Raw genomic sequence first — 13,293 nt, 5'->3', positions numbered from 1 at the left:
TAGGGTTTAAACACTAAGACACTTATTCAGACCTTCTAGCATGATGGCAGATATGTAATTATGGTGTTTACTTGCCATTTCTCACACATTAGGATTTAAACACTCGGACACTTATTCGGACCCTCTTGCATGATGGCAGATATCACTACAACAAAAAAGGTCTATGGTGACAAAAACGCATGACAAAAAAATATTTCGTCTCCAAATATATATGTTTTAGTGATGAAAATAAGATTTTTTCTCCAATTGTATTATTTTTAAAGACGAAAACCAAATTTCGTCACCAAATGCTTAAAATCAAATAAAACAATAGGTGACGAAAATTCTATTCGTCTCTAAATTTTATTTTTCGTCACAAAACAATTTCCCGCCCTTGGAAAATTTGACGGAAGATTAGGCGCCATTTTGGAGACGAAATTTTTTGTCACTATTGTAAAAAATTTTAGAGAGGAAATAATTTTATCTCCAAATATATTATTTTTAGAGAGAAAAATCAAATTTCATCACCAAATATTTGAAATCAATAAAAAATAAAATTGAACAAGAGAGATATATCTCTCTTAGGATGCATCTCTTTTACTTTCTCTTTTACTCCCTCACCCATCCATCTCCTTCACACCATCCATCCATCTTGGTCGCACCGGCTAACCCACGCGTCGCCGGCCGGCACTCGCTACAACAGGTCTCTCTCTCTCTCTCTCTCTCTCTCTCTCTCTCTCTCTCTCTCTCTCTCTCTCCCTATTTTTGCCTCACTCTCTCTCCCCCTACCCTCTTCTCATTTTTTCGAGCTCCCTCTCCCATCTTCTCGCTTTTTTGACCTCCATCTCTCCTCTTCTCTATCTCACTATCCCCTTTCTCGTCTCTCACTTTCATAAGTCATTTTTCCCCAATTTGAACCCTAATTTGTTGGATGCTTCGCTGCCTGTGACCTTCCAACTTGGTTTTTCTCTAACCCTAATCAGTATCCTTCAAATAAAGATTTTTTTTGTGTTTATTTTCCTGAATTTTTGAAGATCGCAGCTTCAATTTTTGTACTGTAGCTCAATCTTCAAATCTCGATATTGATTTTTTTTTTTTTAATTACAAGTCAATTGTTTTGCTATTGGGTCTGAAAATTGCTTTGATTTTTCTTTGAATTTTTGACCTTGGAATCCAATGAAACAGCTCTAAAATCCAAACTGAGAGAGCTACTTAAGGTCATTGTGAATTATTTTTGATGTTATTTGAATTAGTGCTTGTGGGTATTTGACTGCTTACTGGATATGTTCATAAGAAGTTCAATCAGCAATATAAAGCTACAATTGGGGCTGATTTTGTCACCAAAGAACTACAATTTGATGACAGGCTTGTCACTTTACAAGTGGGTTCTCTGTTCCATTTCAGTTTTGTTGTTCTGTGCCTACTTTTATTTAGAGCATGTTTGATCAATATCTCTTTATTTGCTGTGTGATTGTGTGCTTTGCTTTGGTAGATATAGGACACAGCTGGGCAGGAGAGGCTTCGGAGTCTCGGCGTTGCCTTTTATAGAGGGGCAGATTGTTGTGTTCTTGTATACAATGTTAATGTCATGAAATCATTTGATACTCTTAACAATTGGCATGAAGAATTTCTCAAACAGGTTAGTTATTCATCTTTATCTCATTGCTGCCAATGTTGAACAATTTGTCATATATCTTTTATTTTTTGGTCTATTTGTCTCAGTGAGTGTGTGTAAGTGTAAATGCATCAATAAAAAACTTCTGAGGCCCATTGTTTAAATTGCACATTATGCATAACTTACAAGATAGTTAATCAATCATTTCAAATTTTCTTTTTGTATCGAAGGATTCAATTAGAGGTACTTTGCTCTCAAATACTTGGGGTTTTTGATTTTTTTTTAATATGTATGTATATATGTATAAGCTCAAATCAATTACAATAGAGATGTTTGTTTATATATGCTTTTGAAGGTGGCAAGCGATCGATTATGCTCGGTTGAATCACAGTACGATTACATTCTTCAATTTCTCCAAACCAGAGACCGCAGCTTCTCGCTGGGGTCGAGTCAGGTTGAATGCTTCCAAGGTCATCTGCTTCTTCCTCTTCTTCTAAATTTTTTCCCCAATTCAGTGTAATTTCTAAAACTAATTATAAAATCATCTATGGTAAACTTTTACATCATTAATAACCAAACTCTTTTTAAAAATTTTCATGAATCTGCAAGTGGTGTATCTTAGTAATTACATGAAAACTTTTAGATAAGATCTCTTGGTGGTGTCAATAAAGGCCATATATTTTTATATTTTAGATTAGTTTTTATGGTTGTGGTACAATTTGTGTCAAGTTTTTCAGCTATTGTGAGATATCGCATATTAATCTCTGGTTTTTATGTATCCTAGTCATATGACAATAGACTTGAGATTTTTAAACAAGTTTCTATAAAATGCACTGAAAATATTGTAATAGTCATAGTTTAAAATATATTGTAACTACTTGGGATTTTTTAAACAAATATAAATAAAATTCATGGATAAATTAGAAGCTTAATAGTCACAGTTTGAAATATATAAACTACTGCTCAATTTCATGAAGTTTTCTAGTGAAAGACTGTCACTCTGTCATATCGGACTTTGGATATCTGGTTTTAGGTACAAGAATTCATTAAAACTATGTGTTGCTACTTCTATTTGTTTTGTCAATTACTTGAAGTTTGGACTCTAGTTTCTCCTTTTCAACTTCATGTGTTTAAGTTTATACAGACTTTGCTTTCAATGGGGCATTTCTTGATTTCAAAATTTCCACATGGTTGTAGTTTTTTGGTGTGCAAAAAAAAAAAAAAAAAAAAAAAAAATCTGATGTTTTGGATTTTCAGGATATAGGAAGAGAACTCTTGATGTTTCCAGAAACTTATGTGTGGTTGGTCTCTATTTTTACAATGAAAAAGCTGAAAGTAAAAAAAATTTTGAATTTTTTGTGTAGTAGAAACGAATAAAAAAATGTTCAAAAATTCGTATTTTTAAAAAAGAAATTGCATCAAAATTTTGAATTTATTGCATAGTATGTCTATGATTTGCTTTTTACTATTTGTCATAGTATGTGTCTGGGCATAAAAAATAAAAATAAAAAAACACCAGAACAACATTTGTAAAGTATTATTTTGCAAGGCTTTTGATCTTTCTCATGTTCCTACAGTTTTCTTGTAGCTATCTATGTAGTCCCTATAGATTTTTCTGTGAATAAGAAAAAATACTTTGTCATGTGGAATACCTCTTCTAATCACACTTATTGTTCTTGTAGTTTCTCTGTGCAATAAAGTATATGCTCAAGAGATTGAAGATGACAAAGCTATTGACCATCATGAATTGATCGATGAAGAAAATCTTCAGTTAAATTCTGCGACTGCTGGGAGAATGGTAAGGAGAAATTATAATATTCAACTTTATTGCATATTAGAATAGCTGTCTAATAACTGTTATTCTTTTCAAAAAGCTTGTCATTTTATGATATCTAATACAGTACACTATTTGCTGCATGCTCTTTTATCTCATGCCATTTTTTGGTGCTATTTTGTGTGGGAGAACTTTCCTTTCACATTCCAGGTTCAGGAAAAATAGCATTAAGCTCATTGAGTAGTAGTCAATGGAAAATGATATTCTCTATTTGCAGTTTGTTTTGCTTAGTGAAACTATTTGAGTGGTTTTAGAGGGAAGTGCTAACATGATAGGAGTTGATTGAATGCTAAGAACTGCTTCAAATAGTAACAATGCGCCAATTGTAAAATATGTGTGTGTGTGTGCGCTTTTTTTCTTTTTTTTTTTTTAAAAATTAGCTTTTGAAATTGAGATTTTGAACATGAGTTATGCAAGGGACCCCAAATATTTTACCAAATATTCTATTAAATCTCTCACATGGGTATATTTTACATTCCAGTCGGATTAAATAGAGGGCTGAGTATATTTTTTTAGTATCTTCTTCTTTTTCAGTGTCTTGAATGTAAAAAATATATTTTTTTTTCTTGATGTGCTTTAAGGGCCTCCAGTTGCGGGAGCTTTACTATTCTTTTAATTCTTTGTTCTTAATGAATTGAATGTAAAGTATGTAATTCTAACTAGCTTTGCTGATCTTGAAGTGCACTCTCATTGTGATTTCTTGTGTTAAATATCTAAATGTCTCATGGGTGAAAACCAGGTAAAAAGCATTGTTGACAGATAAAAGAGATAATCACTACAAACTGCTGCTGCTGTGTTGCTCCTGAGTTGGTTGAGTTGGCTTTTCAATTAGAAGTAACTTAACAAAATTCTTTATAGGTAAATATGTTCCAACCCATATGCAAAAAGCTTATACCATCCTAAACTATAGTATAAAGTAAAATTGAAGTTGTAATATGACTTAAAATCAGAAGGGCATGGACTGCTCTAGAAGATAGAATACTTGCAGCTTATATTAAAGCTCATGGAGAAGGCAAATGGAGAAACCTCCCAAAGAGAGCTGGTACATTCTTTCTTTTTTTTCCTTTTTTTTTTTTTTCCCTCTTTATGTTTTCTTCTACTCATTCTTCAATTATTGTCTCTTGTTAGTTTACACTTGAAAATTATCTTAGTTTAATACTCTTGTGTTAAGGTAAATCAAATTAAAGCTATTGGCTTGGAAATTGTTCATTAACAATTATATCCCATATCTTTATTTGTTTCAGTGACAAACACATTTGAGGAGTTTCTGGGTGGGAGTACTGTGGCTCAGATCTTTAAGAAGTACGGTAAGAGTTTCTTTCGAGACTCTGAGATTTGTTAATTAACATTGGATTGATGTTAAAGTGCTGCATCATGTGATTTGTGATTTAGTCTAGGTACAATATTCTTGTATCCTTCTTATTTAGCTGTTGGTTGAGAGGTAGTTTTCGTTTTAAGATTTTGGCCATGCATTTAAGATTTTCATTTTGGATTTATTGATTCCATGTATATGTCATATCTGTATAGTAATCCAACCATTTATACTAATAACAATCAAAGTGGTTATTCTTTTTCTATTGGTGTAGGAGATGAAGAGTCAGTGTCAGTCTCTATAAATAGTTAGTGAGCATCATGATGAAAACTGAAAAATATTATTACCCTTCCAAACATCGGGTAGTATGGTGATGCATTATCAATAAATAAAATAAAAAAAGAAAAAGAAGTAAAGAGCTAATTTCTTAATTGTTTCTCCCAAAATCAATTAGAAACTTGCATAAATGGCTTGTTCATCTTTGCATGACCCTTGTTAAAACACACACTAACCAAAGTAGAGACATAACCATGTGTTTATTTTTGTGTGTATTTTTGCTAGGCAGTGTTGGAGTTGCTCTAAGTTAGTGATGTGATTAATAAGAGCTTGCCATGTACAAAGGAACTTTTGGCTGTTAAGCTAGACTCATTGTGTACACAATTTGTATTGACATGGATAGAGAGGTCTATACAATGTAATTGATAATATGTTAATGTTTTTCTCGTTTATTTTCTTTGCAGATTGGTTTTTGATGACGTTTGGAAACATACTTGCAAATGAAGATCAAGTGTTGAATTATTATTTTTTTCCTGAACTGATACTTGGTTATAGTTGCAAATCAAGATTGAGTGTTGATTTTTTTTTATGGACTCCACGTTAGTTAATTTTGGGATTTGCTTTGATGGTTTTTTTGTTATACTTAATGGATTATTATTAAAGTTGTTTGATGGATATATTTTGATTTATAATATAAATTGTTTAGTGAATTTTTTTGTAGAGGTGTATAATAGCTAGTAGATTTCTTAGTACAATTAAAAGGCTATTGGGATATAAGGATATTTGTGAAATAATAATTTAAATTGAAATATAAAATATGGAACAAGTTTAGTGACGAATTTGTTTCGTCATTTGTATTTTTTATTATGACAAAGTGATTATTCGTCGCTAATAAACATTTTTTGTGACAAAATTTGTTGCAACTTATATATGAAAGTTTTCATTGATTTTCATGTTTGGTGACCAAAAATTTCGTCACGTATATATATATATTTGCGGCGAAATATATTTCGTCACCCATGTATGACTTTTGGAGACGAAAGATTTCGTCAACTTTACATCTTACTGTGACGAAATTATTTCCTCATCAATGATTAACATGTGTGACAAATTTATTCGTCAACTAAAGTTATAAATATGGTACTGAATAACTATTTGGTGACGAAAATGAGAATTTTTGGCGACAAAATATTGTTTTATGGGTGACAAAAAATTTCGTCACTGAAGTAATTTCATTGGTGACGAAATTATTTTTCGTCACGGTGGTTTTTAGTGACAAACATTCAATGACGAAGCTGGTGACGAAAATATTTCCTCACAAATATCTATAGTGACGAAATTAGCTCTTTGGAGACAAAAAAACTTCGTCATTCAAGACCCAACTTGTTGTAGTGTATGTAATTATGTTGTTTAATTGCCATTTCTCAGGCATTTGGATTTAAACACTCGGACACTTACACTGACCCTCTTGCATGATGGCAGATATGTAATTATGGTGTTTACTAGCTATTTCTCATGCATTAGGGTTTAAACCCTCGGACACTTATTCGGACCCTTATGCATGATGGCAGATATGTAATTATGGTGTTTACATGCCATTTCTCATGCATTAGCGTTTAAACACTCGGACACATATTCGGACCCTCTTGCATGATGACAGATATTTTATTATGGTGTTTATTTGCCATTTCTCAAGCATTAGGGTTTAAATACTGGGACACTTATTCGGAACCCAATGCATGAATGCAGATATGTAATTATGGTGTTTACTTGCCATTTCTCATGCATTATGCTTTAAACATTGGGACACCTATTCCGACCCTCTTGCATGATGGTAGATATGTAATTATGGTGTTTACTTGCCATTTCTCATGCATTAGGGTTTAAAAACTCGGAAACTTATTCAGACCCGCTTACGTGATGGCAAATATGTAATTATGGTGTTTACTTGCCATTTCTCAAGCATTAGGGCTTTAACACTCGGACACTTATTCGGACCCTCATGCATGATGGCAGATATGTAGTTATGGTGTTTATTTATCATTTCTCATGCATTTGGGTTTAAACACTCAGACACTTATTCGGACCCTCATGCATGATGGCAGATATGTAATTATGGTGTTTAATCACCATTTCTCTAGCATTAGGGCTTTAACACTCGGACATATATTCGGACCCTCTTGCATGATGGCAGATATGTAATTATGGTGTTTACTTGCCATTTCTCATGTATTAGGGTTTAAACACTCGGACACTTATTCGGACCCTCTTGCATGATGGCAGATATGTAATTATGGTGTTTATTTGCCACTTCTCATGCATTAGGGTTTAAACACTCGGACACTTATTCAGACCCGCTTACGTGATGGTAAATATGTAATTATGGTGTTTACTTGCCATTTCTCATGCATTAGGGCTTTAACACTCGGACACTTATTCGGACCCTCATGCATCATGGCAGATATGTAATTATGGTGTTTATTTATCATTTCTCATGCATTAGGGTTTAAACACTCAGACACTTATTCGGACCCTCATCAATGATGGCAGATACGTAATTATGGTGTTTAATCAGCATTTCTCTAGCATTAGGGCTTTAACACTCGAACACATATTCGGACCCTCTTGCATGATGGCAGATATGTAATTATGGTGTTTACTTGCCATTTCTCATGTATTAGGGTTTAAACCCTCGGACACTTATTCGGACCCTCTTGCATGATGGCAGATATGTAATTATGTTGTTTATTTGCCATTTCGCATGCATTAGGGTTTAAACACTCGGACACTTATTCGGACCCTCTTGCATGATGGCAGGTATGTAATTATGGTGTTTATTTGCCATTTCTCAGGCGTTAGGGTTTAAATACACGGACACTTATTCGGACCCTCTTCTATGATGGCAGATATGTAATTATGGTGTTTATTTGCCATTTCTCATGCATTAGGGTTTAAATACTCGGACACTTATTCGGACCCCCTTGCGTGATGGCAGATTTGTAATTATTGTGTTTACTTGCCATTTCTCATGCATTAGGGTTTAAACACTCGGACACTTATTCGGACCCTCTTGCATGATGGCAGATATGTAATTATGGCTTTTACTTGCCATTTCTCATGCATTAGGGTTTAAACACTCGGACACTTATTCGGACCCTCATGCAGGATGGCAGATATGTAATTATGGTGTTTAATCACCATTTCTCATGCATTAGGGCTTTAACACTCGGACACTTATTCGGACCCTCTTGCATGATGGCAGATATGTAATTACGGTGTTTACTTGCCATTTCTCATGCATTAGGGTTTAAACACTCGGACACTTATTCGGACCCTCTTGCATGATGGCAGGTATGTAATTATGGTGTTTATTTGCCATTTCTCATGCATTATGATTTAAACGCTCGGACACTTATTCGGACCCTCTTGCATGATGGCAGGTTTGTAATTATGGTGTTTATTTGCCATTTCTCATGCATTAGGGTTTAAATACTCGGATACTTATTCGGACCCTCTTGCAAGATGGCAGCTATGTAATTATGGTGTTTACTTGCCATTTCTCATGCATTAGGTTTTAAACACTCGGACACTTATTCGGACCCTCCTGCGTGATGGCTGATATGTAATTATGGCGTTTACTTGCCTTTTCTCAAGCATTAGGGTTTAAGCACTCGGACACTTATTCGGACCGTCTTGCATGATGGCAGATATGTAATTATGGTGTTTAATTGCCATTTCTCATGCATTAGGGTTTAAATACTCGGACACTTATTCGGAACGTCTTGCATGATGGTAGATATGTAATTATGTTGTTTACTTGCTATTTCTCATGCATTAGGGTTGAAACCCTCGGACACTTATTCGGACCCTCTTGCATGATGGCAGATATGTAATTATGGTGTTTAATCGCCATTTCTCAGGCATTAGGGTTTAAACACTCGGACACTTACTCCGACCCTCTTGCATGGTGGCAGATATGTAATTATGGTGTTTACTTGCCATTTCTCATGCAGTAGGGTTTAAACACTCGGACACTTATTCGGACCGTCTTGCATGATGCCAGATATGTAATTATGGTGTTTACTTGCCATTTCTCATGCATTAGGGTTTTGACACTCGGACACTTTTTCGGACCCTCATGCATGATGGCAGATATGTAATTATGGTGTTTATTTATCATTTCTCATGCATTAGGGTTTAAAAAATTAGACACTTATTCGGACCCTCTTGCACGATGGCAGATATGTAATTATGGTGTTTAATCACCATTTCTCATGCATTAGGGCTTTAACACTCGTACACTTATTCGGACCCTCTTGCATGATGGCAGATATGTAATTCTGGTGTTTACTTGCCATTTCTCATGCATTAGGGTTAAAACACTCGGACATTTATTCGGAGCCTCTTGCATGAAGGCAGATATGTAATTATGGTGTTTACTTGCCATTTCTCGTGCATTAGGGTTTAAACACTCGGACACTTATCGGACCCTCTTGCATGATGGCAGGTATGTAATTATGGTGTTTTTTTGCCATTTCTCTTGCATTAGGGTTTAAATACTCGGACATTTATTCGGATCCTCTTGCATGATGGCAGATATGTAATTATGGTGTTTATTGGCCATTTCTCATGCATTACATTTTAAACACTGAGACACTTATTCGGACCCTCTTGCATGATGACAGATATGTAATTATGGCATTTACTTGCCATTTCTCATGCATTAGGGTTTAAACACTCGGACACTTATTCGGACCCGCTTCTATGATGGCAGCTATGTAATTCTGGTGTTTATTTGCCATTTCTCATGCATTAGGGTTTAAATACTCGGACACTTATTCGGATCCTCTTGCATGATGGCAGATATGTAATTATGGTGTTTACTTGCCATTTATCATGCATTAGGGTTGAAACCCTCGGACACTTATTTGGACCCTCTGGCATGATGGCAGATATGTAATTATGGTGTTTAATCGCCATTTCTCATGCATTAGGGTTTAAACACTCCGACACTTACTCCGACCCTCTTGCATGATGGCATATATGTAATTATGGTGTTTACTAGCCATTTCTCATGCATTAGGGCTTTAACACTCGGACACTTATTCGGACCCTCACACATGATGGCAGATATGTAATTATGGTGTTTATTTATCATTTCTCATGCATTGGGGTATAAACACTCAGACACTTTTTCGGACCCTCATGCATGACGGCAGATATGTAATTATGGTGTTTAATCACCATTTCTCTTGCATTAGGGCTTTAACACTGGGACACTTATTCGGACCCTCTTGCATGATGGCAGATATGTAATTATGGTGTTTATTTATCATTTCTCATGCATTAGGGTTTAAACACTCAGACACTTATTCGGACCCTCTTGCACGATGGCAGACATGTAATTATGGTGTTTAATCACCATTTCTCATGCATTAGGGCTTTAACACTTTGACACTTATACGGACCCTCTTGCATGATGGTAGATATGTAATTACGGTGTTTACTTGCCATTTCTCATGCATTAGGGTTTAAACACTCGGACACTTATTCGGACCCTCTTGCATGATGGCAGATATGTAATTATGGTGTTCATTTGCCATTTCTCATGCATTAGGGTTTAAACACTCGGACACTTATTCGGACCCTCTTGCATGATGGCAGATATGTAATTATGGTGTTTATTTGCCATTTCTCATGCATTAGGGTTCAAATACTCGGACACTTATTCGGACCCTCTTGCTTGATGGCAGATATGTAATTATGGTGTTTAATTGCCATTTCGCATGCATTAGGGTTTAAATACTCAGACACTTATTCGGACCATCTTGCGTGATGGCAGATATGTAATTATGGCGTTTACTTGCCATTTCTCATGCATTAGGGTTCAAACACTCGGACACTTATTCGGACCCTCTTGCATGATGGCAGATATGTAATTATGGTATTTGTTTGCCATTTCTCATGCATTAGGGTTTAAACACTCGGACACTTATTCGAACCCTCTTGCATGATGGCAGATACGTAATTATGGTGTTTAATCGCCATTTCTCAGGCATTGGGGTTCAAACACTCGGACACTTACTCCGACCCTCTTGCATGATGACAGACATGTAATTATGGTGTTTACTTGCCATTTCTCATGCAGTAGGGTTTAAACACTCGGACACTTATTCGGACCGTCTTGCATGCTGCCAGATATGTTATTATGGTGTTTACTTACCATTTCTCATGCATTAGGGCTTTGACTCTCGGACACTTTTTCGGACCCTCATGCATCATGGCAGATATGTAATTATGGTGTTTATTTATCATTTCTCATGCATTAGGGTTTAAACAATCAGACACTTATTCGAACCCTCTTGCACGATGGCAGATATGTAATTATGGTGTTTAATCACCATTTCTCATGCATTAGGGCTTTAACACTCGTACACTTATTCGAACCCTTTTGCATGATGGCAGATATGTAATTACGGTGTTTACTTGCCATTTCTCATGCATTAGGGTTAAAACACTCGGACATTTATTTGGACCCTCTTGCATGAGGGTAGATATGTAATTATGGTGTTTGTTTGCCATTTCTCATGCATTAGGGTTTAAACACTCGGACACTTATTCGGACCCTCTTGCATGATGGCAGGTATGTAATTATGGTGTTTATTTGCCATTTCTCATGCATTAGGGTTTAAATACTCGGACACTTATTCGGATCCTCTTGCATGATGGCTGATATGTAATTATGGTGTTTGCTGGCCAATTCTCATGCATTACGTTTTAAACACTGAGACACTTATTCAGACCCTCTTGCATGATGACAGAAATGTAATTGTGGCGTTTACTTGCCATTTCTCATGCATTAGGGTTTAAACACTCGGACACTTATTCGGACCCTCTTCTATGATGGCAGATATGTAATTCTGGTGTTTATTTGCCATTTCTCATGCATTAGGGTTTAAATACTCAGGCCCTTATTCGGACCCTCTTGCATGATGGCAGATATGTAATTATGGTGTTTATTTATCATTTCTCATGCATTAGGGTTTAAACACTCAGACACATATTTTGACCCTCTTGCATGATGGCAGATATGTAATTATGATGTTTAATCACCATTTCTCATGCATTAGGGATTTAACCCACGGACACTTATTCGGAACCTCTTGCCTGATGGCAGATATGTAATTATGGTGTTTACTCGCCATTTCACATGCATTAGGGTTTAAACACTCGGACACTTATTCGGACGCTCTTGTATGCTGGCAGATATGTAATTATGGTGTTTATTTTCCATTTCTGATGCATTAGGGTTTGAACAATCGGACACTTATTCGGACCCTCTTGCGTGATGGCACATATGTAATTATGGTGTTTATTTTCCATTTCTCATGCATTAGGGTTTAAACACTCGTACACTTATTCCGACCCTTTTGCATGACGGCAGATCTGTAATTATGGCGTAAGGGTTTCAACACTCGGACACTTGTTCGGACGCTCTTGCATGGTGACCGATATGTAATTATGGTGTTTATTTGCCATCTCACATGCATTAGGGTTTAAATACTCGGACACTTATTCGGACCCTCTTGCATGATGGCAGATATGTAACTATGGTGTTTACTTGTCATTTCTCATGCATTAGGGTTTAGACACTCAGACACTTATTCGGACCCTCTTGCATGATGGCAGATATGTAATTATGGTGTTTACTTGCCATTTGTCATGCATTAGGGATGAAACCCTCGGACACTTATTCGGACCCTCTGGCATGATGGCAGATTTGTAATTATGGTGTTTAATCTCCATTTCACATGCATTAGGGTTTAAACACTCGGACACTTACTCCGACCCTCTTGCATGATGGCAGATATGTAATTATGGTGGTTACTAGCTATTTCTCATGCAGTAGGGTTTAAACACTCGGACACTTATTCGGACCGTCTTGCATGATGCCAGATATGTAATTATGGTGTTTACTTGCTATTTCTCTTGCATTAGGGCTTTAACACTCGGACACTTATTCAGACCCTCTTGCATGATGGCAGATATGTAATTACGGTGTTTAGTTGCCATTTCTCATGCATTATGGTTAAAACACTCGGACATTTATTCAGACCCTCTTCCATGAAGGCAGATATGTAATTATGGTGTTTATTCGCCATTTCTCATGCATTAGGGTTTAAACACTCGGACACTTATTCGTACCCTTTTCCATGATGGTAGGTATGTAATTATGGTGTTTATTTGCCATTTCGTATGCATTACGGTTTAAATACT

General features: G+C 35.8%; 1 protein-coding gene across 8 annotated transcripts; it reads left to right on the top strand.

The window, feature by feature from the left end:
- Positions 1–543: 543 nt before the first annotated feature.
- Positions 544–5,726, top strand: LOC114272696 (uncharacterized). 8 transcript variants are annotated; one of them, XM_082912788.1, is made up of 9 exons: positions 544–682; positions 1,277–1,360; positions 1,478–1,618; positions 1,950–2,064; positions 3,277–3,392; positions 4,168–4,286; positions 4,379–4,470; positions 4,673–4,735; positions 5,481–5,726. In XM_082912788.1, exons 1-6 carry the CDS (start codon positions 566–568, stop codon positions 4,189–4,191), a joined length of 597 nt encoding a protein of 198 aa, XP_082768914.1. In that variant the 5' UTR covers positions 544–565; the 3' UTR covers positions 4,192–4,286; positions 4,379–4,470; positions 4,673–4,735; positions 5,481–5,726. The 8 variants fall into 8 exon arrangements, 6 of the variants coding, with proteins under 6 accessions (XP_082768914.1, XP_082768916.1, XP_082768915.1 ...); XM_082912790.1 differs by having other exon boundaries at positions 549–682; positions 1,274–1,360; positions 1,950–2,048; positions 4,382–4,470; XM_082912789.1 differs by having other exon boundaries at positions 549–682; positions 1,274–1,360; positions 1,950–2,048.
- Positions 5,727–13,293: the final 7,567 nt, after the last annotated feature.

Source organism: Camellia sinensis, unplaced genomic scaffold, assembly GCF_055761805.1.
Source record: "Camellia sinensis isolate YWXY unplaced genomic scaffold, ASM5576180v1 Unanchor6, whole genome shotgun sequence".
In the NCBI taxonomy this organism is placed as follows: Eukaryota; Viridiplantae; Streptophyta; class Magnoliopsida; order Ericales; family Theaceae; genus Camellia; species Camellia sinensis.
This window is presented reverse-complemented; position numbering and strand designations above follow the sequence as displayed.